Below are 25,925 nucleotides of genomic sequence, written 5' to 3' on the forward strand. Positions count from 1 at the left end.
GTCTCTGGTGATCTTATTTTTAAAGCCTGTATTATTTAAAATGCATTTTTATCAAGAGGCCTGCATTAAATTGAATGGTTTCACAAGTATTTGTCCTGCATAGTAAGTAGGTAAAATACATAGAAAATTAATACAATGTTTTAGAAACAGCCAAATTAATTTTCAGAGGCAAGAACATGATTTGATGCTATAAAGTAGGCACTTTAATATTGTAAACATATGCTTTGGCTGTACTGAAAAGTATAAATTCATGATGCTGTACAAATAATTTAGTCAAATTCATTTTTTAAAGGAATTATTCCTTAAGACATGCCATCTCTTTTTATATATACTCAAAAGACTGAGAGGCAAAAATTCGCTTTTAGCTGCAGCACATAGTCCTGCTATATTTCATTTATTTTACATTTCATATGAAAGTATAATTTTGTCCACATGTGGCTCAAATTGCATTGGATTTTTTTTTTTTTTTTTGGTAAATTTACAGAACTACAGAGACACTAAAGGTGAATATGGATGAGAAAATTATAGTATTTTTTCACTGGTCTTTTCAAAGCTATTTATTTTTAGGACTATGTGATAATCTCACTTTTTCAGGTGATTAAGGTTTTTTTTTTTTCCCCCAGCGAGTGCCATCTTTCACAAAATAAATTAAAAGTAGACAAGAGGCTAGGATGTATCCATATACATTTACCATGTTTACTTACCAGGAATATTTTCCAAGTGCCATAGTCTTTTTCATAATATGTATGCAGTTTTATCTTTTCAGAGGAATAATTTCAAGACATTTATTTGCTCATTAATTATAGCAGTAGTCATAGACTTAAGACTCTATTCTAGAGATCTTCATCTCCATAAGACTTTAACATTTATTTTAGTAAACTTTTCTTTTTATGCCTCTTTAATGGAGTGGTCCTATTATTTAAGCCTGTTCTAAGTTTGATCAAATAGCAATGACTAGGTCTAGTTTTAGTTTTTATTTTTGCAAGAGTCTAATGCTACAGAATTTTATTTTGATCCTTGTTAAATTTTTATTTTAATTAGTAAGGTAGTCATTCCTGTAGAGGGATAAGATGCTTGTAGAGTTGTGGGTAACATTCCAAATAGAACTGTTATGATTTGGGAAATATTCTAAACTACAAAGGACTTATTTCATAATGACAAATTGTCATTCACATTTTCCTTTGTTTATAAAATCTTCAGGAATGACATTTTCTAGCAATAAAAGGAATTAACCATTATGTTCCTAAGCTGAAAAGAGGAACAGGTGGGTAATTATCCTACCATACTTAAATATAGTGGAAAATCCTCTGTTGAGACTGTGGATAAATGAACAATTGTAAGTTTTGCATCATAATCTGAGAACTCCCTTTTGGGGAAGGGGGAGGCAGGAGGGATAGTAGGTGGGGGTGATCTGCTTGCTTCTTTTACCACAGGTGATTTTTAAGTAACTTGGGTTTAATTTACAGAGATGAAACATGACAGTCTGAGTAACACACCCAAAGACGTAGAGGTGTGCCTGTTTATTACGTAGAGACAGCCAACAAAAACAGAGGAGAATCACATGCTTTAAAGAACACTTTCTCTTAGGTTTCCTTGGGATATGTTCCTCTAGTGCAAGCAAGATAATGGTTTACAGAATTTGCTTTATACAAAACTTTTCAAGAACTCATCTGTTACACAAAAGCAAGGAATAACTAGTTTATATTTTCAAATAATGTTCAAGGTTTTTTTCCTTAGTATGTCTGAAAGTATTGATTTTGGCATTTTTCTAAGCAATTTATGTAATTTTATTTGAAGGAAATATTTTATATACTCTTTCTCAACCTAAACAGGGAGAGTCCTAACACTGTTGTGCTTGTATGATTATGAGGCTTTATTTGCCTAAGTGATACTACTATACTTTATTTTTGACCCATGCCTTTTTAAGCTGTTTCATATTGAAAGTTGGACTATTGTAAAAATTTTGTCAAAGGTGTACTGAAGTGCTATTTGAAGTACCTGTAACAAAACACAGTTGGTCCTCCATATCCATGGACTCTGTCTCTGTGGATTAAACCAATTGCAGATCAAAAATATTAGGACAAAAAAATTAAAATAATACAAATAAAAAATAAAATATAACTGTTATTTAAATAGCATTTACATTCCATTAGGTATTAGTCTAGAGATAAAGTATACAGGAGGATGTGCATTGGTTATATGCAAATATGCCATTTTATGTAAGGGACTTGAGTATACTTGGATTTTTGGTATCTGTGGGTGGGCAGGCTGGGGGGATCCTGGAACCAATACCCCGTGGATACCAAGGGACAACTGTACTTATTTATCTTTATTATCATTGCAAGCTTTTTACAGAAACTTTATAGGAATGAAAATATACATGTTAAGAAGATTAGGCCGGGCGCTGTGGTTCAGGCCTGTAATCCCAGCACTTTGGGAGGCCGAGACGGGTGGATCACGAGGTCAGGAGATCGAGACCATCCTGGCTAACATGGTGAAACCCTGTCTCTACTAAAAATACAAAAAAATTAGCCAGGCATGATGGCGGGTGCCTGTAGTCCCAGCTACTCAGGAAGCTAAGGTAGGAGAATGGCGTGAACCCGGGAGGCGGAGCTTGCAGTGAGCGGAGACCACGCCACTGCACTCCAGCCTGGGCAATACAGCAAGACTCCATCTCAAAAAAAAAAAAAGATTAAACATTAGATATTAGATGGTTTGTTGCACACTAGAGCTGCTAAGTATTGTTGAATCAATTACTTTGATTTTATGAAAAAATAAACACATATCTTTAAAGAGAACTAGAAGAATTTTTTGTTTGAGTGATTCCAGGCTGTAGCACGATTATTTACTGAAGTAGTTTGATTGGCTGGCTAACTTAGTAGAATTATTGTTTCTTGTTTTGTACTGCAATAAGGCTTATAGTTGTAAGATAAAAATGTGTGTGTGCTTAAGGGAAGTAGGTGGTGGTTAAAATTATTGAAAAATTTTCAGAATACTTTAAAAATAAAGTTTCAAGTTATACAAAAAAAAAAAAGAAAGTAATTCTAAATTTGTATGCATGTCTTAACATGGACCAATCTATGTTTAGATACGAAGCAAAAACGGATCTAAGTAAATAAATAAATAAATAAATAAAATCACAATGACTGTGAGAATTTAACACACCTCTCTGAGTAACAGATAAAACTAGCAGACAAAAATTCAGCTACATAGCGAAGATTTAAATGGCATGAGTAATAAGTTTGCTTAAATGACATAGAACACTGCACAGAAAAGCTACACATGGAACATTCCAGAATAAGTCATACGCTGGGCCGTAAAGCAAGCCTTGAGAAATTTCTGGGGCGGGGGTGGGGGGTAATACAATCTACCTTGAATGGTTAGTGTGAAGATTAAAGATGTATTATTCCCTGCCCCACTACCACCTCTAGGTGTACAACCAAGGAATGTTAATTTTTACCAACCCCTGCCTCAGGAGACCATCCTCATACCTCAAACCCTGGCCCTGAGAAGACCACAGACTCAGGCCTGGGCCCTTGCCACTGCCCACCCCCATCTAAAGGGAGATTGGCTGGGTGTCATGTGGGTTAGGGTAAGGTGGGGAAGGGGGCTCAGTCCCTTTTGCCCTGTGGAGACCTGAGACTCCAGCCTCATGCTGGCCAACTCACCCATGGTGTGTCCTGAAGGCAGTGACATTTTACCAATGTCCTTACAGGGCTCTCTTGAGGAGAATCTGTGTGGCCTGGGGACGGGAGTTTGGAGAAGATTGAGGAGGGCTGCTGAGGAAGGCGAGAGCAAGTCCCAAGCCTTGCTTACAGGAAGTTCCTTCCCCAAGCAGAGAGAGGAGTGTCCTAGGAGTCAAAGGAGAATTAACTTCCTGTTCTTACCACCCCCGAAAGTTTGCTGCCAGCCTAACACCCAGGGAGATGTTTCTAATGTAGCCACTCCTGCAAAGGTGGTTAGCAACAATCACAATCATGAGGCCTAGGACCCAGATACTTACTGAAACAAACACGGAGAACTCAGCTTGCTGGTCATCTCCAGTGCATTACATTGTATTCATTTACTCTGCAGACTCAGAGAACTCTGAGTGCCTATCTTAGCCCAAGCTCTGTACTTGCTACATTACTTTTTTCTCCATGTATTCCTCACAAGGGGACTCTGAACTCAGAATCACCAGCTCCGTGAAGGTGCTAAGGCTTAATAAGCTATAGGAACTTGTCTGGAATGATTCAGGTGTGACCTGGAGAAACGAAGTGGAAATGAGAACCATGGAATGGTGGGTGACCCCCTCTATGCACAGCTTTTCTAAACTCTTATAATATTTGTGGTTTACTTAAGTTAGGGCAAAGTAAGAGAATGTTCTGAAAATACTCGTGTGACTGGAATTAACTAAAGCCCATCCTAGAGAGAAAATACAAAAAAAAAAAAAAAAAAAAAGACCAGGAAAATATAAAGTCAAAGTTCAGTGTGTCACTGTAATGAAAGTAGAAAAGAATCAAGTACTTTCTTAAAGACAAAATAAAATATAGTCAATGTAGATGGAGACTCCTAATGATTAGAGCCAGAAATGTAGCTCTTAAAGTCTCAGGCCAGCGAGAGGGAATAAACTAGGAGCCTCTCTGTGTGCCAGGGCATCAGCCAGAATTTTCTGGAATTTTTCACCACTTTATTACAGTAGGTAGCTAGTCAGGCATAAGTGGGGCAGGAATGTCAGGTGACCATCAGGTGACGGTTCAGCAGTTGTCACACTGCCTCTCTGAAATGATAATTGATCTCAGCCAGCACCAGGAAGAGGCAGTTTCCCAATAGACAAAAACACCTGAAATGGGTAATTGGCAGCTTCCAGTAAGATCTCAAGAACTGACCGAGTGGACTCAAGCATTCCTTTCTCTTTTTTTCTTTCCTGCTCTAAAGCTTTGAAGTAAACTTCCAGTCCTGCTCTGAAACTTCTCTCGGTCTCCTTTTCTGCCTTATGTACCTCAGTCGAATTCTTTCTTCTGAGGAGGCAAGAATTGAGATTGCTGCAGACCCATATATATTTGCCACCAGTAACTTGAATATTTACCACCACTAACATATTTTGGTGCTATGTGACTCAGATACCTTCTGCCAGTAACACGTTGTCTGAAGTCCCTTCCTAGGGCTCAGTGCCCTGAGAGAGAAAGTCCAGCCCCTGAGTAAGCTGAAGAGATACCTGCATGCGACAGGGTGTGAACATTTGGGGTGAAAGAAGTGTAAGACCGAAAAAGCACACACCTACACAAACTGTGAAGTCGTGAGTTTAAATCTGTATTGTTTTTGTTTTTGTTTTGGAGACAGAGTCTCGCCCTGTCGCCCAGGCTGGAGTGCAGTGGTGTGATCTAAGCTCACTGCAACCTTTACCTCCTGGGTTCAAGCGATTCTCCTGCCTCAGCCTCCAAAGTAGCTGGGATTACAGGCACATTTCACGATGCCCAGCTAATTTTTGTATTTTTTAGTAGAGAGAGGGTTTCACCATGTTGGCCAGGCTGGTCTCAAACTGCCGACCTCAAGTGATCACTCGCCTCAGCCTACCAAAGTGCTGGGATTGCAGGCGTGAGCCACCACACCCAGCCTAAATCTTTATTTTTTTATAAAACAATATCATGTGAACATTTTTATAAAATGGTAAATGCTATGGTTTGAGTGTTTGTGTTCCTCCAAAATTCATGTAGAAACTTAATCCCCAATGCAACAGTGTTAAGAGGTAGGACCTTCGGGAAGTAATTAGGCCATGAAAGTTCCACCTTCATAGATGGGATGAGTGCCCTTATAAAAGGGCTTGAGAGTGCAAGTTCATCTTTTTTTGCCCTTTCCGCTATGTGTGGACACAGCAAAGGTGCCATCAATGAAACAAAGAGCAAGCCTTCACCCCACACCAAATCCACTGATGCCTTGATCTTGTACTTTCCAGCCTCCAGAACTCTGAGAAATAAATTTCTACTATTTATAAATTACTCATTCTATGGCATTCTATTATAGCCACCCAAACAAAGATAGTAAATATATGTGAACTTGTTAATTTGCTATTCAATACTTTCAAGTATTTCTCAGTGAATCTCCCTAATAACAAAATATTAAACACTAAAAATGTATACTTAGAAAATAAAATCATTCTGTATTTTTCATTTATAAGATCCCCACACAATGACCTATAGATATCCAAGATATCCAAGGTAATTACACAATGCAAATAGACTGGTACTCGTTTTTCAGATGTGTATCTCTTTAGGTAATATATGTATACATATAAACTATTTATTTACATATATATTTTTTTTTCTACATATTTATCCCGACATGCACAACTGCTGGGTAACGGATTTCCACACTAGATTTCCAAGGAATGAACCAGATCATGAAGTATTTCCTTCCTGATGTATCTGGCTAGTCTCAAATCAGCTCTGACCTCTCCTCTTAGCCCTGGCTAATGCCTCCTGTCCGAACACTGGCTTTCCATAATTTTTATTTGACAATTCCCCCTCTTTTGGTAAGTGAGAGTGTGATAAAAATTTACGACATCAGTACTACTCTCAGTTGCCATCATTTTGGGTTTCTGGTCTCAACATGCCATTTATAGGTTACAGTGTCCTCCTCATTACTGAGACAGGATTTTTTCTTGACCTTGACCCCCTTCGTAGGGAGGAACTGGAGTGGCTCATTTCACTCAGCCTGCAGTCCATGGATGGCTGTTACAGCTCAGTGAAGGTTCAGGGTGACAGCCTCCTGCACCTGCCCTTTTTGACACCTGAATTCTTGTTCAGCATCCAGGAAAAATCTGTTCACATGAATGGACTGAAAAGTAGTGTGTGCAGAGGATTTTACTGGGTGATGGATGTGGCTCTCAGCGGAATGGGGAGTTGGAAAGGGAGTGGTGCAGGAAGAAGGTGATCTTTCCCTGAAGCCCAGCCATCTCCAGCCAGGCCCCCCTCCAAAGCTGCACCATCTAAAGTTACCCATGTCTATCTGTTGTCTCTGATGTTCAGCCACATGCATCCCTAATGTTCAGCAGCTTGTATCCCCAACCACTTGCATCAGCCACTTTTGCTGCTTTTTTTTCTTCTTCTTTTTCTGTCAGCCGGTCTGCTTTTTATGGGCACAGAATAAGGGGCAGGGCGGGCCAGAAAGGCAGTCATTTGGGCAGAAAAATGGGGTCTGTTTTTACTTAGGGTCGATGTTCCAGGCTTTAGGGTCGAGGTTCCAGGCTTGAGGGTTGGTTTTAGCTGGAAGCCCAGACATTCTGTATTATTACCATGGATTTCTTTGAGTTGTTGTTCCAGCTAGAGAGACACCATTTCATGTTTGACAGATAGCTGTAAGGAAACATTTAAAATTTTGTGTGGTCATGTGGTGCATATCTGCAATTCCAGCTACTCAGGAGGCTGGGGTGAGAGGATTACTTAAGTCCAGGAGTGTCAGACCAACCTGGGCAACCTCCGTCTCAGACCCCATCTCAATTAAAAAACAAACCAAAAAAAAAAAAAAAAAAAAAAAAACTATTGTGTGGTAAATGTGTGTAAATGCTTCAATTTTTGTTTACAAAAGTATATTTTACCAAATTATTGTAAGCTATAGATAGCTTAAGAGAAGAAACAAAGGTTTTCTTAAATCTGGAAAAGAAAACATTATAAGAACTAGCAAAGTTTCTGGCCGGGCACGGTGGCTCACGCCTATAATCCCAGCACTTTGGAAGGTCGAGGTGGGCAGTGTCAGGCCTCTGAGCCCAAGTCAAGCCACTGCATCCCCTGTGACTTGCACGTATACGCCCAGATGGCCTGAAGTAACTGAAGAATCACAAAAGAAGTGAAAATGCCCTGCCCCACCTTAACTGATGACATTCCACCACAAAAGAAGTGAAAATGGCCGGTCCTTGCCTTAAGTGATGACATTACCTTGTGAAAGTCCTTTCCCTGGCTCATCCTGGCTCAAAAAGCTCCCCCACCGAGCACTTGGTGACCCCTACTCCTGCCCGCCAAAGAACAACCTCCCTTTGACTGTAATTTTCCTTTACCTACCCAAATCCTATAAAACGGCCCCACCCTTATCTCCCTTCGCTGATTCTCTTTTCAGACTCAGCCCGCCTGCACCCAGGTGATTAAAAAGCTTTATTGCTCACACAAAGCCTGTTTGGTGGTCTTTTCACATGGACGTGCATGACAGGCAGACCACCAGGTCAGGAGTTCAAGACCAGCCTGGCCAATATGGTGAAACCCAGTCTCTACTAAAAAAAGAAAAAAAAAAAAATTAACTGGGCATGGTGGCACACGCCTGTAGTCCCAACTACTCGGGAGGCTGAGGCAGAAGAATCGCTTGAACCCTGGTGGCAGAGGTTCCAGTGAGCCGAGATTGTGCCACTGCACTCCAGCTGGGGCACAGAACAAGACTCTGTTTCAAAAAAAAAAGCTGGCCGGGAGTGGTGGCTCACGCCTGCAATCCCAACACTTTGGGAGGCTGAGGCAGGTGGATCACAAGGTCAGGAGTTCAAGACCAGCCTGGCCAAGATGGTGAAACTCTGTCTCTACTAAAAATACAAAAAAATGAGCTGGGCGTGGTGGCGGGCGCCTGTAATCCCAGCTACTTGGAGGCTGAGGCACAGAATTGCTTGAACCCGGGAGGCGGATGTTGCAGTGAGCTGAGATCATGCCACTGTGCTCCAGCTGGGGCACAGAGCAAGACTCCGTCTCAAAAAAAAAAAAAAAAGAACTAGCAAAAGTTTGAAATAAAGAAACCTTAAAAACCCATAACTCTTTTTCATCAGTTCATTGTATCTCATGTAATTCTTACTCTAATCTTGGTCATCAGTTTCACAAACTCTATTTTTTCATTAGAATTATGGAAATATAGTCTAATCATATGAACTCAAAGTTATTAAAAACCTGTACTGGTCAGAATTATTTTCCTTATTTCTATGAATCTCCTTGAAGCCATAACACTTTTGGATTATAATTGCTTGCGAGACACTTTCAAAAAGGCATCAGAATAAAGCTATTAACTGTGGACATTAAATATGAAAATAGCCATTGTTAAAAACCTGATGAGAGTCTATTATAATAATGATGGAATTGACAAAAAGAATTTGGTTATTTCTGAAATAACATTGTGACTGATAGCATTTATACCAAGACATATCAGAGTTCCACGAATGTTATATGATTTCGGAACACATAGTAATAATATATCCATGTAAATATAACTCAAAAGAAGAATAACCATCATTCCTTATTTAGACAGTGCTTCTCATATAAATGAGCATATCAGATAAGCTGACTTGGTGTAATATCTCTTTTACAACTACTTTCAGAAGTTCTAGGGCTTATCATAATATTCCAAAGTTACTTCAAGGTCAAAAATACTTAATTTTGATATTTGAGAAGTATGTCAACTATCAATGGTCTAGAATACTTGATCAAAATAGGATCACAGGTCCCTATGAAATAAAATGAAAATGACAAAAGATTTCATAAGCACAAAGCCCAAAAAATTATCTTGATTAAACACAGAATCTCTGTTCCCTAGGCCAGTTACCTAAAAGGTAAAGAAAAACCTCTCACAATTTCCTTTTAAAAACAGCTCAATGTTCTGAGAAAATCCAGTTATTCCAACACAGGGGTCCAAAACCTTACCTTCACCAGTGCATTTTTTTTTTTTATTAATCACCAATTTTTGGCAAAACTTTATATTATTTATAATTAGCTTCTAATTTTAAGCAACTTGATGACACATAAAATTTTTTTCATGAGATGTCTATTCCGTGAACTTTCTATAACTTGCAAAATTTACTTTCCTTTTCCCTATATCATTTTGACCACACAAAGTTCTCTTAAGCAAAAGAAAAAATTACTTTTTTCATCTTTCTTTACCAAAACTACATCTTCATACTTATAACTTTTTTTTAAAATCTCTTCTACTTACTGGTTCCTTCTCTGCCTTGTTTGTCTTTCCTTCTGTAAACCAAAAATAAAATTCTAAGTCCCCTCAAGCATCTGAATGGACTTTCTCCTCAGCCAGCATTCTTAAAATTGAACCTGAGAGACTGTTTTATGTCATAATATGAAGTGGGGGTTGAACGGGCCTCATTATATCTCTCCAACATTAACATCAACATAGGCTTTAAGTCTGGTAAGAAGTATTTCACAACCTATACGCTCTGAAGCCTGCTAGCTAAAAGCTTCATCTGCATAGTAAAACTTTGGTCTCTACAACCTCTTGTCACAACCCAGACATTCCTTTCTATTGATCAGAGGTCTTGAGACAACCTCAACGAATTGTCATCCAGAAAATGTTTAAATTTACCTTAAATTTACTGATAGCCTGGAAGCCCCCCCCCTTGGAATTGTCCCGCCTTTCTGGACCAAACCAATGTATCTCTTAAATGTATTTGATTGATGTCTCATGCCTCCCTAAAATGTATAAAACCAAGCTGCACCCCCACCTCCTTGGGCACATGTTCTCAGGACCTCCTGAGGGCTGTGTCAAGGGCCATGTTGCTCATATTTGGCTTAGAATAAATCCCTTTAAATATTTTACAGAGTTTGACTCTTTTTGTCGACACTTCCTAAATCTATATTTTGAAATATCCTTTTAAAAACCTCCAAATTGGATGAAATTTGCTCTTTTAACAAAAACATATTCGCATGTCTTTTTACAATTTCTCTTGCCAAAACACACCTTACTTTCCTTGTACATAAATTTTTTGATTTCTAGTAGTTTTAATTATATTAATTAAAATTTTAAATTCTTAGTAATCTTATTTTTTTGTGAAAATGTAAGAAATAGGCAATTTGAACTGTGTCACATGCCAATATTTTATGAATATACTGAAGAGAATCAAAATATTTCACCCCAAAATATACTTCTTTGACATATTTTGAGATGGCTGCCCAGACAGCCAACTGAGGCAGGGAAATAGGGTCTGGAGGTAGGGAACATAAGGCTGATTCACGCTTTAGCCATGACAGGAAATAGCCTCTCCATAGGGCATAGGCCAAGTAAATGACTTTGTAACTTTACTTCATCCTCTCCATTTTTCTTTTTCTTTTTCTTTTTTTTTTTTTTTGAGACAGAGTCTTGCTCTGTTGCCCAGGCTGGGGTGCAGTGGCCGGATCTCGGCTCACTGCAAGCTCCGCCTCCTGGGTTTACACCATTCTCCTGCCTCAGCCTCCCGAGTAGCTGGGACGACAGGCGCCCGCCACCTCGCCCAGCTAGTTTTTTGTATTTTTTAGTAGAGATGGGGTTTCACCGTGTTAGCCAGGATGGTCTCGATCTCCTGACCTCGTGATCCGCCCGTCTCGGCCTCCCAAAGTGCTGGGATTACAGGCTTGAGCCACTGCGCCCGGCCCATCCTCTCCATTTCATAGGGCATACCCCAAGTAACCAATGGAATCCTCTAGAGGATATTTAAACTCCCAAAAATTCTGTAATGGGTCCTTTAAGCTCCTGTGCTCAGGCCCGCTCCCACACCGTGGAGTATACTTTATAAAACCCTTCATTCCTTCTTTGCTTTGTTTGTGCGTTTTGTCCAATTCCTTGTTCATGACACCAAGAACCTGGACACCCTCCACCATTAACACAATGAGCAGAAGTAACCCCACAAAACTCTTTTCTTGTAGGAGATTTGCATCTATAAAAAATCTGCATTGATGCAGCCAAAGTTTCTCTGAAGCCCTTCTTTGTCCAGATCTAGGAAAGATTAACTAACTGAGAGTCTGACACCTTAAAGGTCTATACAAAATATTTACCATCTATTGTTTCTGATGGCTGCTACCTGTGATGTTTCATCTACATAACAAGACAACCTTTGCCAGCCATGCCTCCGCTTCTCTCCCTCCCATAATCCATCTTGCAGCTATAACCTGATTTACCACCATAACCTGTTTTTGGCTATGCTCCATGTCCCCATTCTTGCTGTAACCTCGAAATAGTATATAAGCTTCCATACTCCAATCGGGGGGAGGTTGGGAATCACTCGGTGATTCTCTCCAGGCAAGCCAATAAATGTGCGTGCCATTTCTCCTATTAATCTCCCTCTTGTGAGCTGATTTTTCAGCAAACCTTCACAGAGTGAAGGAGAGGTGTTCCTTTGGCCCCTACAATTTATTTCATAATTTCTAGAAGCATGTACTGTCTCACACAACAAATTTTTAAATGTTTACTAACAGACCCAAGTATATTTTGCTTCTCTATACCACATAAAAACAAGATGCCAAGGTATATAAATTTTACACATATGATTAGTAATTAATGTTTTAGTATTCTAACTTATTTAGAAATCACCTGAACAATTAATGACTATTTATTACTTAAGGATTTAAGTTACCAAAAAGATTTTTAAAACTATGAAGAGTTCATTTATAAACATTTGTGTCTAATTTACATATTTAATACCTTTCTTGTGATCTATAATGTTTATGTTCCTAAATCTCTCAAAATGGAGTCACTTATGACAAGTGACTCAGCTGATAGTGAAACTACGGAGCTCTGAGAGCGATAAGCATATGTATGGTGGAATGAGGTGATAAGATGACACTTGTTGTGGCCAGACACTGTTAGGGGTGGCGAATATTCAAGTTACTGACAGCTAATCCATACAGGTCTGCAACAACTGCAGTTCTTGCCTACTCAGAAGAAATAATTTGACTGAGGGGCACAAGGCAGAAGAAGAGACCGAGGCAAGTTTTAGAGCAGGAGTATGTTTGTTAAAAAGCTCTAGAGCAGGAACGAAATAAAGGAAAGGACACTTGGAAGGGGCCTCAGTGGGCAACTTGAAGGACAAGTGCAGCATTTGACCTTTTGACTTGTATATGCTGGACTACTTTTGGTGTCTTACATCTCTTTCCCTTTATTCTTCCCTTAGGGTGGGCAACCCACATGTACAGTGCCCTCATTGCACTTGGGAGGTGAGCATGTGCAGTGTGTTTACTGCAGTTGTACACATGCTTAATGGAGGCTTTCTTCCCTTTTCCAGTGGAATACCCCCAGAAGGTCATACTCTGCCTTTTTGTCTCTTAATGTGCATGCCCAGGCTCACTTGACCAATACCTGAGATTTTATTGGAAGCTGCTGATTACCAATTTCAAGTGTTTTTATCTATTGAGAAATTGCCTCTCCCTGGCACCTGTGACCAATTACATTTTAATGTGACAACTGTTGGATCATCAGGAAGTTGCCTCTCCCTGGTGCCTGTGACCAATTATCATTTTTAGAGAGGCAGTGTGACAACTGCCAAACCATCACCTGATGGTCGCCTGACATTTCTGGTGCAGGAGTGGGGAGCCCTCTCCTGCCCCACTCATGCCTGGCTAGCTACCTACTGTAACAAGACCTGACAAGAAAGTGAAGCCAAAAGGTAGCTGAAGATGATGGGTATGGATACTGGACACTTCTACAGAGGACCATAAAAATCACAAAGAAATGGACCATGACAGAGACACCTGCAGAAACTCTGCCTGTGAGAACTCGGAGGCCTCTTTTCTATCCATTGCAGTTACCGGAAGCACTGCTGAGAGAAAAAGAAGCACTCCCCCCACCCCATCCCAGTCAGTAGGCTGGTCTCCTGAACTACTTGCTGTGTTCCTTCTCTCTGTCTATAACTGTCTGTGTCTGTTGAATATATTTGCATGACTGGTGGTGTGTGAAAGCCTCGGAGTAAACCATGAATTTGTCGGAATTTAATTAGTCACTGAGTCATTTTGAAACATTCCCCCCACCACTTTCATAAGAATTTGCACAACCAGGCTGATTTGACCTGACACAAGATCATGAAAATTCTATAAGACATTGAATAAAACTAACCACCATCTCCAGTTATTCTGTTAATCATTTTTACAGAATAAAAATGTTAGGCATTGGCTACTTAACCAAAAATCCGAAAGTTAAATACATGGGTATTTTTGCTGATCAAAAGACATAATTATTTCCAAACAGTCCTATTTACCAAAAATTTACTCAAGTCACATAAGCCAAAAGGCATTTGAGTTAGGTTCTATTTTTTGATAAAATATTTGATTCAAGCACTTTTTCTTTAAGTCAATCAGTCAGAGTCTCTTACACATTTTGGTGGAGAAATATTACATAAGCATAACACACATAGACGTGGAAAAAGAAGCAGATTTTATAGCTTTATTAAGATTCTTCATTTGCCAATTTTGAAATACCTTCTCCCCTTTAGACCATCAATCTTTCAATCACCCATTCCGTTGCCCTAAGCAATTGTTAGCCAGGCAACTCTACAATTTGCACTTCCAAAAAAAAAAAAAAAAAGATTACTTTCAGATAAAACAAGACAATTTACAATACTTAGAGCAATATAGAAACTTCGATTAATAGAAACCCTGTTATTTGTCAAAACCAGAAAAGGCATAGGTAAAGCTCCAATTAAGACAAGATGGCTAGAAAAAGCACCTTAAACATAGGTAAGATTGTTATGTAAACTAACTCACTACCTTTCCCATCGTTAAAGTTTCTAGTGGTTTAGGTGCAGAAAGGGAGACAACCTTACTAATGGGGATTTCCTTTACAGATGTAAATTTCTTTTACAAAGAGTTTCAAAATAGCCAACTAAATGTCATAAAGTTGTATTTGATTTTATGTATAGTTTTAGAGACGGTCTCTCTCTGTCACCCAGGCTGGAGCGTATGGTCACCATCAAAGCTCACTGCAGCCTCAAACTCATGGGCTCAAGCAATCCTCCCACCTCAGCCTCCCAAGCAACCGGGACTACAGGTGCAGACCACCAAGTGTGGCTAATTTTACTTTTGTAGGGAGGGGGGGTCTCCCTATGTTGCCCAGGCTGGCCTTGAACTCCTGGCCTCAAGCGATCCTCCCACTTCAGCCTCCCAAAGCACTGGGATTATGGGTATGAGCCACAGAGCCCGATCAGTTGTAAAGATTTCATTTCATAGTCTTTTCAATTTAGATTTTTTGATTTTTTGTTAATTTGATTACTGACTTCAGGGAAGAGTCCTTTAATGAATAGGACAAAAAATAACTGGTAGAAACTTAACCTCAGCATTCCTTGGGGGCCTATAAATCCTGGTGTTAAATGAAGATTATTATCTGAGGGAGTGGGTAGCCTGTTTTCAGGGGCTTTCTTGGAAATCTTTGGGGGCACTCCCTTTTTCAATGTCCTAGTTGTTTGCACAAAATGGCAACAATACTTCGCAAACTGCTGTTTTAGGGGTCCCTTATTGGAGAAGTGCTCTGGGACAAGTCTAGAAGTCATTCTAGGTTGTTGGTTGCCATGGAGCTGAAACACTTTGGGAACGACTTTCAAAAGGTCATTTCAGTCTTTCTGGCTTTGCCTGGTCCATAAGTAGACCAGATGGGGCTTGTCAGGTCCTTGATACTGAAAGAGCAGGAGCACCATCATCTCGAACAAACACCGCCACTTTAAGTTCCAGCTCCCTTTCTAGCCTCATGCATTTCAAGGAAATCACTTCTCTTCTAACTTCAAGCAGCCGGAAAGAGCAGACAGTAAAATACAGATAAGACAGCTCTGGCACAGAGGGAGGTGGGAGGAAAGTCTCTTGGGTAACTGCCAAACTTCACCCTCATACAATGGGCCCCAGTAAAACAGTGGGCCTTAATAAACACATTCCTTTCCCTTCGGGTACACTAAGATAGGGAAGCTAAAAGCAGACTCTGGGAGGTGGCGGGGGCCGCGGCGGGGGCGGGGGGCGGGGAGGATATGCCTGTAGCTGCAGAAAGATATACGGGAACAGACACACAATTGTCCCTCCCAGATAAGCACAACAAAGAGACACAGAAGCAGTCCAAGCCTCTGATAAACTTTCCCACCCTGAATCCTTGAAAACTCTTAGTCTGTAAGAGAGTGTGCCTCTGACCTAACTTGGCCAGACGCCGTTCTCAGATTTGTTTTCTCTAAAATAAACTTTTTGTGTTTCCTCTTTTTTTAATTCTTACAGATACCATTCTCAAGAGAAGATTATTCTGCCGCTTTTACCCTTTTGGGTCTCCCCAGGTCCCACCAAATGTATTAGGTGGTAGAGGTCAAGTATCACAGGGGATCATAAATTACAATTAAGGGCCGGGCGCGATGGCTTACACCTGTAATCCTAGCACTTTGGGAGGCCAAGGCAGGTTGATCACTTGAGGTCAGGAGTTGGAGACCAGCCTGCCCAACATAGTGAAACCCCTTCTCTACTAAAAATACAAACATTAGCTGGGTGTGGTGGCACACACTACTCTGGAGGCTGAGGCACGAGAATCCCTTGAACCTGGAAGGCAGAGGCTGCAGTGAGCTGAGATAGTGCCACTACACTCCAGCCTGGGCACAGAGTGAGACTCTGTTTAAAAAAAAAAAAAAGTTACAATTAAGACTTTGAATTTTGTTTTGTCAGGCACAGTGGCTCATGCCTGTAATTCCAACGACCTCAGGTGGATTGCTTGAGCCCAAGAGTTTGAGGCTGCAGTGAGCTATGATCAGGCTATTGTACTCCAGCCTGCTGAGTGACTGAGCAAGACTATGTCGCTAAGACTCAGGCCTGAATTCTTCAGAAAACTTTTGAAGATCTTCGGAATTTTTTTTTTTTTTTTTTGAGAAGGAGTCTTGCTCTGTCGCCCAGGCTGGAGTGCAGTGGCGTGATCTCGGCTCACTGCAAGCTCCGTCTTCCTGGTTCACGCCATTCTCCTGTCTCAGCCTCCCCAGTAGCTGGTACTTCAGGCACCCGCCACCATGCTGGGCTAATTTTTTTTGTATTTTCAGTAGAGACAGGGTTTCACTGTGTTAGCCAGGATGGTCTCAATCTCCTGACCTTGTGATCCACCCGCCTCAGCCTCCCAAAGTGCTAGGATTATAGGCTTGAGCCACCACGGCTGGCCAATTTTGGAAATTTTAAAACTATGGCCTTGGCCTCCATTTTTTGTCCAGAAAGTATAAGCAAATAGTGTACTATCTGCAGACTTTTGGAGTGTTTCTACCTTATAAGGAAATCGTTTAACTTCCTTTTTTTTTTTTTTTTTTTAATGAGACTGAGTTTTGCTCTTGTAGCCCAGGCTGGAGTGCAATAGCACGATCTCAGCTCACTACATCCTCCGCCTCCCAGGTTCAAGAGATTCTCCTGCCTCAGCCTCCAAAGTAGCTGGGATTACAGGTTTGTGCCACCATGCACAGCTAATTTTTGTATTTTTAGTAGAGACGGGGTTTCACCATGTTTGTCAGGCTAGTCTCGAACTCCTGACCTCAGATGATCCACCCACCTCGGCCTCCCAAAGTGCTGGGATTACAGGCGTGAGGCACCGTGCCCAGCCTAACTTTCCTTTTTTAAAAACGAAATGCAATTCAGACACTGAATTGTTTAGTACACTGGGAATATTCCAGGTAACGTAAGTTAAAGGGAAGCACTAAGAGTTAGGTAAGTTTTACAGTCCTTTATATGGGGGATATCTTGCGTTTTTAGCCTTTTACTAGCTTTTCACAGTAAGTCTTTTAGAAAAGCTATTTTAGAGTCCTGTTGTCTACTCTAGCCTTCTACATGCCAATAGGAATTCCATTTTCTCTGCCTTCGAGAGGCTGAGAATTCAAGTACACTTTCTTAGATGACGTTCGACATAATGGTCATCGTAATACTAGATTATCTTTAGTAAAATTTTGTCACTTTTGTAAAAATTTGTTGCTTCTGGGGCCAGAAATCTTTTTTTCTTTTTTTTAATATTGACTCACTCTGTTGCCTAGACTGAAAGGTAGTGCTGCAATCACAGCTTACTGCAGCCTTGAACTCCTGTGCTCAAGGGATCCTCCAGCCTCAGCCTCTCTAGTAGCTAGGACTACAGGCATGTGTCACCAGGCTCATCTAATTTTTTTATTTTTATTTTTTTGTCTTAAAGACAACTGGTCTCAAACTCCTGACCCAAAATAATCCTCCCTCCTCAGCCTCACAAAGTGCTGAGATTATGAGTGTGAACCACCAAGCCCTGCCTGGGGCTAGAAACCTTATGCACAACTAAGACAGGTCTACTGAAATGTGAAGTACTCAGATCTTTAGAAATTAGGGATCCCAGCCGGGCACGGTGGCTCACTCCTGTAATCCCAACACTTTGGGAGGCCAAAAGAAGTGGATCACGAGGTTAGGAAACCAAGACCATTCTGGCTAACATGGTGAAACCCCATCTCTACTAAAAATAAAAAATAAAAAAATTAGCCAGGTATGGTGGTGGGCACCTGTAGGCCCAGCTACTCGGGAGGCTGAGGCAGGAGAATGGCGTGAACCTGGAAGGCAGAGCTTGCAGTGAGCTGAGATTGCGTCACTGCGCTCCAGCCTGGGCTACAGAGCGAGACTCCGTCTCAAAAAAAAAAAAAAAAAAAAAAAAAAAAAGAAAAAGAAAAAGAAAGAAAAAAAAGAAAAAGAAGGAAATTAGGGTTCCCATTTTCATGTTGGATTTTGGATTTCCCAGAGCCAAGATGGCTTTGGTTACAAGATCTTCTTGACCAACTTAGCCAATGATTTTACAGTTTCTGTCTCACCCAGTCAGATACCTGATGCTTCCCGTACCTAAGTGCAGAAGAAAAAATCCACATACCTGTGAATTCTGAAAGCCGGAGATCACTCCCCTGCAATAATAACCACTCACTGCCATTCCTGTCAGTTACCTTAAAACTGCAGCCCTTTATGCTAGCTGCAAATGTGGTGAAACCCACATTTCTGTATAGCTATAATCTTGAGAAAACACATGAGATATCTCCAAACAGAGCAAAAAAATGCAGCCCTTGCCAGTAACTTCTCAGCTACTGCAAACCCTGCCCTGCCACAGAACAAACTAACCCTATGTACTCCAAAGTCAAATGCTTTCTCATAGCACAAACTAACCTTGGTACCCACAAAGCCAAAAGTATCGGGGAGCTCAAATGCCAAAGAGAGCTGAGCTCAGACTTAAGAGGGATTTACTCAAGACTTTCAGGGCTTCATGGGGAAGACTGTTCACTTCATGGTTGCCAGATAGGTCAAAAGATAAAACTACAACAAATTTATTTTAAAGATCTCAATTAGCTTTATTTGTAATTCTAGAATCTGGTCACACGTTATACCATAAAATACAGTAAGTGCTCCAATGAGTTGAACAGAAGAGGTTAACTTTATAGACAGAGACAGGCTGAAAATTGCAGAAAGAAAGAATAAAGATCATGTTAGTCATTTCTTTTTTTTTTTTTTTTTTTTTTTGAGACGGAGTCTCACTCTGTCGCCCAGGCTGGAGTGCAGTGGCCAGATCTCAGCTCACTGCAGCTCCGCCTCCCGGGTCTACGCCATTCTCCTGCCTCAGCCTCCCGAGTAGTTGGGACTACAGGCGCCCGCCACCTCGCCCGGCTAGTTTTTTGTATTTTTTAGTAGAGACGGGGTTTCACCGTGTTAGCCAGGCTGGTCTCGATCTCCTGACCTCGTGATCCGCCCGTCTCGGCCTCCCAAAGTGCTGGGATTACAGGCTTGAGCCACCGCGCCCGGCCCCATGTTAGTCATTTCAAGGATACTTTTCTTATAAGGAAGGGACAGAGAGGCAGAACAATAGAAAAACAACCGATTAGTTAACCTCAGGTAACTTCAGGCTATCTTTTTTGTGTGAGAATTAAAGCAGAGGGAACTTCATTATCATGCCAATTGATTTAAAATGGGCTAGTGTGTAGTAGAAGAGACTGTTATCTCTTTCTCTGGAAGGTCATACAGCAACTTAGTTTGGGTTTGGTTACTCAGAACTTTAGCATGAGTGGGCCGGGCACAGTGGCTCATGCCTGTAATCCCAGCACTTTGGGAGGCTGAAGTGGGTGGATCACCTGAGGTCAGGAGTTCAAGACCAGCCTGGCTAAATGGCAAAACCTGTCTCTAATGAAAATACAAAAATTAGCTGGGCATGGTGGTAGGCCCCTGTAATCCCAGCTACTCAGGAGGCTGAGGCAGGAGAATCACTTGAACCTGGGAGGTAGAGGGTTGTAGTGACCTGAGATTGTGCCATTGCACTCCAGCCTGGGTGACAAAGCAAGACTCTGTCTCAAAAAAAAAAAAAAAAAAAAAAAAAGGGAACTTTAGCATGGGTGACTCCATTTTGATTTTTAGTCTATGCTGTTCGGGCCTAGTGCAAAAGGTTAGTCCAAAACAATGGCCTCCTATAATTTCCATTTGGCATTCTTTAGCCTCAGGTCTTTGCTTAAACATCACTTCCTGTGAGAAGTCTTCTCAAATATACTCTAATGCTTTAATTATCATTAGCCACCAAACTCCACTGTCGGGGGAACCAGCCCCCAAAATTTCAACGTAGGTTCTTTCTGTTTTCCCTAAGTGTTGGCTGGTCTGATAAATAAACAGAAAGAGTACAAAGAGAGGAATTTTACAGCTGGGCCTCCAGGGGTGACATCACATATCAGTAGGTCCATGATGTCCACCTGAGCCACAAAACCAGCAGGTTTTATTAAGGACTTTAAAAGGGGAGGGGTTGTACAAACAGAGAGTAGGTCACAAAGATCACATGCTTTAAAGGGCAATAAAGATCCCCAGGCAAAGGCCAAAGCAAAGATCACAAGGCAAAGGGTAAAATTAGAATTACTGATGAGGGTCTATGTTCAGTCATGTACATATTGTTTTCATAAACATCTTCAACAACAGAAAACGGTTTGAGAGCAGAGAGCTGATCTGACCTCAAATTTACCAGGGCAGGATCTTTACCCCACCCTTATAAGCCTGAGGGTACTGCAGGAGACCAGGGCATATTTCAGTCCTTATCTCAACCGCATAAGACAGACACTCCCAGAGCAACCGTTTATAGACCTCCCCTCAGGAATGTATTCCTTCCCCAGGGTATCAATTATTAATATTCCTTACTGGGAAAAGAATTCAGCAATATCTCTCCTACTTGCATGTCCGTTTATAGACTCTCTGCAAGAAGAAAAATATGGCTCTATTCTGCTCAATCCCACAGGCAGGCAGACCTTTGGTTGTCTTCCTTTGTTCCCCAAAATCACTGTTATTCTGTTCGTTTTCAAGGTGCACTGATTTCATATTGTTCAAACACCTATGTTATACAATCAGATTTCATATTGTTCAAACACACATGTTCTACAATGAATTTGTACAATAGTGGTCCTGAGGTGACGTACATTCTCAGCTTATGAAGATAACAGGATTAAGAGATTAAAGTAAAGACAGGCATAAGAAATTATAAGAGTATTATTTGGGAACTGATAAATGTCCATGAAATCTTCACAATTTATGTTCAGAGACTGCAGTAAAGACAGGCATAAGAAACTATAAAAGTATTAATTTTGGGAACTGATAAATGTCCATATTAAAATGAAATCTTCACAAATTATGTTCCTCTGCCACGGCTCCAGCCAGTGCCTCTGTTCAGAGTCCCTGACTTCCCACAACACTCCAACAGCTTCACCATTTCCAAATGTTACAGGTAGTTAGATAGGCATGAGCAGGACAGAAGAAAACTCTCCCCCCACCCACTAGGAATGTCTGGTGACAGTTTGACAATTATCACACTGCTTCTCCAAAAATGATAATTCAGCGGCCTATGCCAGGGCACCAGGAAGGGACAATCTCTTTTTTTTTTGCGACAGAGTCTCACTCTGTTGCCCAGGCTGGAGTGCAGTGGCACAATCTTGGCTCACTGCAAGCTCTGCCTCCTGGGTTCATGCCATTCTCCTGCCTCAGCCTCCTAAGTAGCTGGGACTATGGGAACCCACCACCATGCCCGGATAATTTTTTGTATTTTTAGTAGAGATGGGGTTTCACTGTGTTAGCCAGGATGGTCTCGATCTCCTGACCTCGTGACCCACCCACCTCATCCTCTCACAGTGCTGGAATTACAGGCATGAGCCACCACACCCAGCCTGGAGGGACAATCTCTTGATGATACACAGCTATTAACATTAAAGTGTTCATTGAAACCAGATGCCAGGGAGAAGAAAATTCCTGGGCATATGCACTAAGAAACAAAATGGTGATGCATGACCTCTCAGGGACATTCCATCGGAAAAGGGAAAAAGGCCTCAAATGGGCTTGCGTACAACTTTCTAAGCACATTGAGAGTGCTCAATTCCCAAGGATAAGAAAGGCACTGCACATGCTTCTGTGTCTGGAATTGGTGAGTTCTTTGTCTCACTGACTTCAAGAATGAAGCTGCGGACCCTGACAGTGAGTGTTACAGTTCTTAAAGATAGTGTGTCCGGAGTTTGTTCCTTCAGACGCTCAGATGTGTCCAGAGTTTCTTTTTTTCTGGTGGGTTCGTGGTCTTGCTGACTTCAAGAGTGAAGCTGAAGACCTTCACGGTGAATGTTACAGCTCTTAAAGGCAGTGCATCTGGAGCTGTTCATCCCTTCTGGTGGGTTTGTGGTCTCACTGGCTTCAGGAGTGAAGCTGCAGACCTTCGCGGTGAGTGTTACAGCTCATAAAGGCGGTGCGGACCCAAAGAGTGAGCAGCAGCAAGATTTATTGCGAAGAGCGAAAGAACAAAGCTTCCACAGCATGGAAGGGGACCCCAGCGGGTTGCCACTGCAGGCTCCGGCAGCCTGCTTTTATTCCCTTATCTGACCCCACCCACATCCTGCTGATTGTTCCATTTTATAGAGAGCTGATTGGTCCATTTTACAGAGAGTTGATTGATCTGTTTTACAGAGAGCTGATTGGTCTGTTTTTACAGAAAGCTGATTGGTCTGTTTTGATAGGGTGCTGATTGGTGCATTTACAATCCCTGAGCTAGACACAGAGTGCTGATTGGTGCATTTACAATCCTTTAGCTTGACAAAAAAGTTCTCCAAGTCCCCACTAGATTAGCTAGATACAGAGTGCTGATTGGTGCACTTACAATCCTCCACCTAGACATAAAAATTCTCCAAGTCCCCACCCGACTCAGGAGCCCAGCTGGCTTTGCCTAGTGGATCCTGTGCCAGGGCCATGGGCGGAGCTGCTCCTCAGTCCCACACTGCATGCCCACACTCCTCAACCCCTGGGCGGTCGATGGGACTGGGCACTGTAGAGCAGGGGCGGTGCCTGTCGGGGAAGCTTAGGCTGCATGGGATTCCCCCCGTTGGGGGACTAGGGCATGGCAGGCGGCAGGTCCAGAGCCCTGCCCTGTGGGAGAGGTGGCTGAGGCCCAGTGAGAATTTAAGCACGGCACAGGCAGTCCGGCAGTGCTGGGGGACCTGGCACACCCTCCACAGCTGCTAGCCTGGGTGCTAAGCCCCTCACTGCCCAGGGCTGGTGGCGCCAGCCAGCCACTCCGAGCACGGGGCCCACCGAGCCTCGGCCACCTGGAACTCATGCTGGCCCACGAGTGGCACACTCAGACCCAGTTCCCACCTGCACCTCTCCCTCCATACCTCCCTGCAAGCAGAGGGAGCCAGCTCCAGCCTTAGCCAGCCCAGAGAGGGGCTCCCACAGTGCAGCAGCAGGCTGAAGGGCTCCTCAAGCATGGCTGGAGAGGATGCTGAGGCTGAGGAGGTGCCAAGAATGAGCGAGGGCTGCTGGCACACTGTCAGCTCTCAATCCCCCCTCTAAAGAGGACACCCCAACTGCTGTTAGGAATTTGGCCATTGACCCCTCTAATTACTTCCTGCTGGAAAGGGGCAAAGAAGGGGCCCTGCAGTTGTAGTGTCTTCCAGAGGGGGGCCCTCTAGGCCAGTGGAAGGGCCAGCAGGTTGGTCCAGGGGTCCTCGGTAGAAGTTGTTAGTTGAGCTCATTTGGGGTTCCAATTATAAGCCCATCTGTAGCTTGATGGCCTCGATTCTAGAGGAAACAAATTTAACAAGAAGGTTAAAGATACAGGGCCCAAAGGCGAGTAACAGCAAGATGTCTGCCACGGGACCCAGAAAGGGGAGAAGCCATGTTGCCCAACTCCAGAGGTTGGTATATGAGTTTGAAAGGCATTGTCTGATTTCAGAAGCCTTTTCCTGTAAATGCTGGGCAGCATCTCATACTATCCCTGACTGGTTAGTGTAAAAACAACACTCTTCTCCTAAGAAGGTGCAGAGTCCTCCTTTCTCAGCTATGAGGAGGTCTAGGCCTCGGCGGTTTTGGAGAGTCGCTGCTGCTAAAGAGTCTATTTAGGATTGTAGAGTAAGGATAGATTCTGTTATTTCTTGCAAACTATCTGAGAAATCCTTTGAGAGTCTCTGGTAGTAGGATAATGAAGTAGATAAACTGGCTATTCCGGTTCCTGTAGCAGTAGCCATTCTTAACCCTATAAGTAGGGGTATTACTTGTATGGCTCTGTGCTGATGGACTTGAGCTTTGAGGGCTAAATATAAGGTCTGATTTCCTGGGGCAATGTTAATGTTGGGACTTGGAAAGACTAAGGTGCAGGTGCCTGTCCAAGTTAGTAGGGAGGCAGATATAGGTCAGTGTTCCACATAAGAAGAATATACCTTGGCTGGGTAGACATTTAGAAATTTACCCCAGCTTTTAAAGGAATAGGGTACACTGTTTTTTCTTTACTACTTCCATCTCTCTTTCTTTCTCTTCAACTTCTCCTTTGTCTCTCTCTTTCTCTCTTTCTCTCTGACTCCCTTTTTGTCTCTTCCTCTCTTTCCTTCTTTGACTTTCTGTCTCTCTGTCTCTTCCTGTCTCCTTCTCTTTGTCTCTGTTTCTTCCTCTCTCACTCTGACTTCCTGTCTCTTTCTCTCTTTCCTTTCTGCTGCCTCTGCCAGCTGCTTATGCTGCTGTAGAATTCCACCTCCTTGGGTTTTTGTAGAATGCTGTGAAGAATTCCACCTCCTTGGGTTTTTGCACTGTGCAATAACTCCATAATTTCCTTGTGGCATTTAATGGGGGTTCCCCCAGAGGTTAGGAACTCCCTTTCTTTCCATGTTGCAGCATGAGCATGTAGGAGTAGATAAGCATACTTGCTATCTGTATACATATTTATTCTTTTTCCCTTTCCCAGTTCTAAGGCTTTGGTAAGTGCCACTAGTTCTGATAACCAGGCACTGGTCCCTGGGGAAAGAGGCTTACTTTAAAGTACGGTTACATCACTAACTATGGCATAACCTGCCCTTCATATCCCATTCTTCACAAATGAACTTCCATCGGTATATAGGTTAAGGTCAGGATTAGCTAAAGGGATTTCCAAGAGATCATCTCGGGTGGCATAAGTCTGGACTACAACCTGCTGGCAGTCACAAGGGAGTCTGAGGCAGGAGAATGGCGTGAATCCAGAAAGCAGAGCTTGCAGTGAGCCGAGATTGCACCACTGCACTCCATCCTGGGCGATGGAGCGACACTCTCTCTCAGAAAAACAACAACAAGAAAAAAGCCAAAAAGTGATGGATACAGAGGAATTGCTGACAATGTGTGGAAAATTCCAGAAGGCCATGGCTGATGCCATCAAGCTGGGTTCTTTTCTTCCTCCTATCACTTTTGGCAATTCCTCATCTGAGGTTTCTAAAGCTGTAATTCTGGATGCGATGAGCTAAGAGTCATTGGTCTCCATTTCATTTTTGGTTTTTCTTTCCTAAAATTTAAAGCCCCTAATTTTTGTTTTTGCTTTTGTTCTTTATTGATTTTTATTTCAATAGCTTTTGGGGTACAAGTAATTTTTGTTGTTGTTATATGACTGAATTAAATAGTGGTGAATTCTGAGATTTTTGTGCCCCTGTCACCCAAGTAGTGTACATGGTACCTAATGTATGACTTTTTATCCCTAGCCCCTTCCCACTCTCCCCCTTCTGAGTTCTGAAAGTCCACTATATCACTCAGCATGCCTTTATGTCCTCATAGCTTAGCTCCCACATGTAAATGAGAACATATGATATTTGATTTTCCATTCCTGAGTTACTTCACTTAGAATAATGGTCTCTAGTTCCATCCAAGTTGCTGCAAAAGACATTATTTCATTCTTTTTATGGCTGAGTAGTATTACATGGTGTATATATACCACAATTTACTTCTCCACTCATTAAC

The 25,925-nt window shown here is 42.0% G+C and overlaps 1 protein-coding gene across 2 annotated transcripts in view; it reads right to left on the minus strand.

The window, feature by feature from the left end:
• The window catches only part of NXF3 (nuclear RNA export factor 3), a 45,840-nt gene that overhangs the window by 14,750 nt on the left and 5,165 nt on the right, over positions 1 to 25,925 (minus strand). Inside the window, exon 1 of one of the 2 annotated variants that reach the window (XM_050775948.1) lies at positions 3,669 to 3,848. The exons of the other annotated variant lie outside the window; for it this stretch is intronic. Within the exon in view, the coding sequence (XP_050631905.1) occupies positions 3,669 to 3,696 (28 nt within the window). The 5' untranslated portion in view covers positions 3,697 to 3,848. Of the gene's footprint in view, positions 1 to 3,668; positions 3,849 to 25,925 lie in introns of those variants that run through there. 2 annotated transcript variants of the gene reach the window in all.

Source organism: Macaca thibetana, chromosome X (genome assembly GCF_024542745.1).
Source record: "Macaca thibetana thibetana isolate TM-01 chromosome X, ASM2454274v1, whole genome shotgun sequence".
Classification (NCBI taxonomy): Eukaryota; Metazoa; Chordata; class Mammalia; order Primates; family Cercopithecidae; genus Macaca; species Macaca thibetana.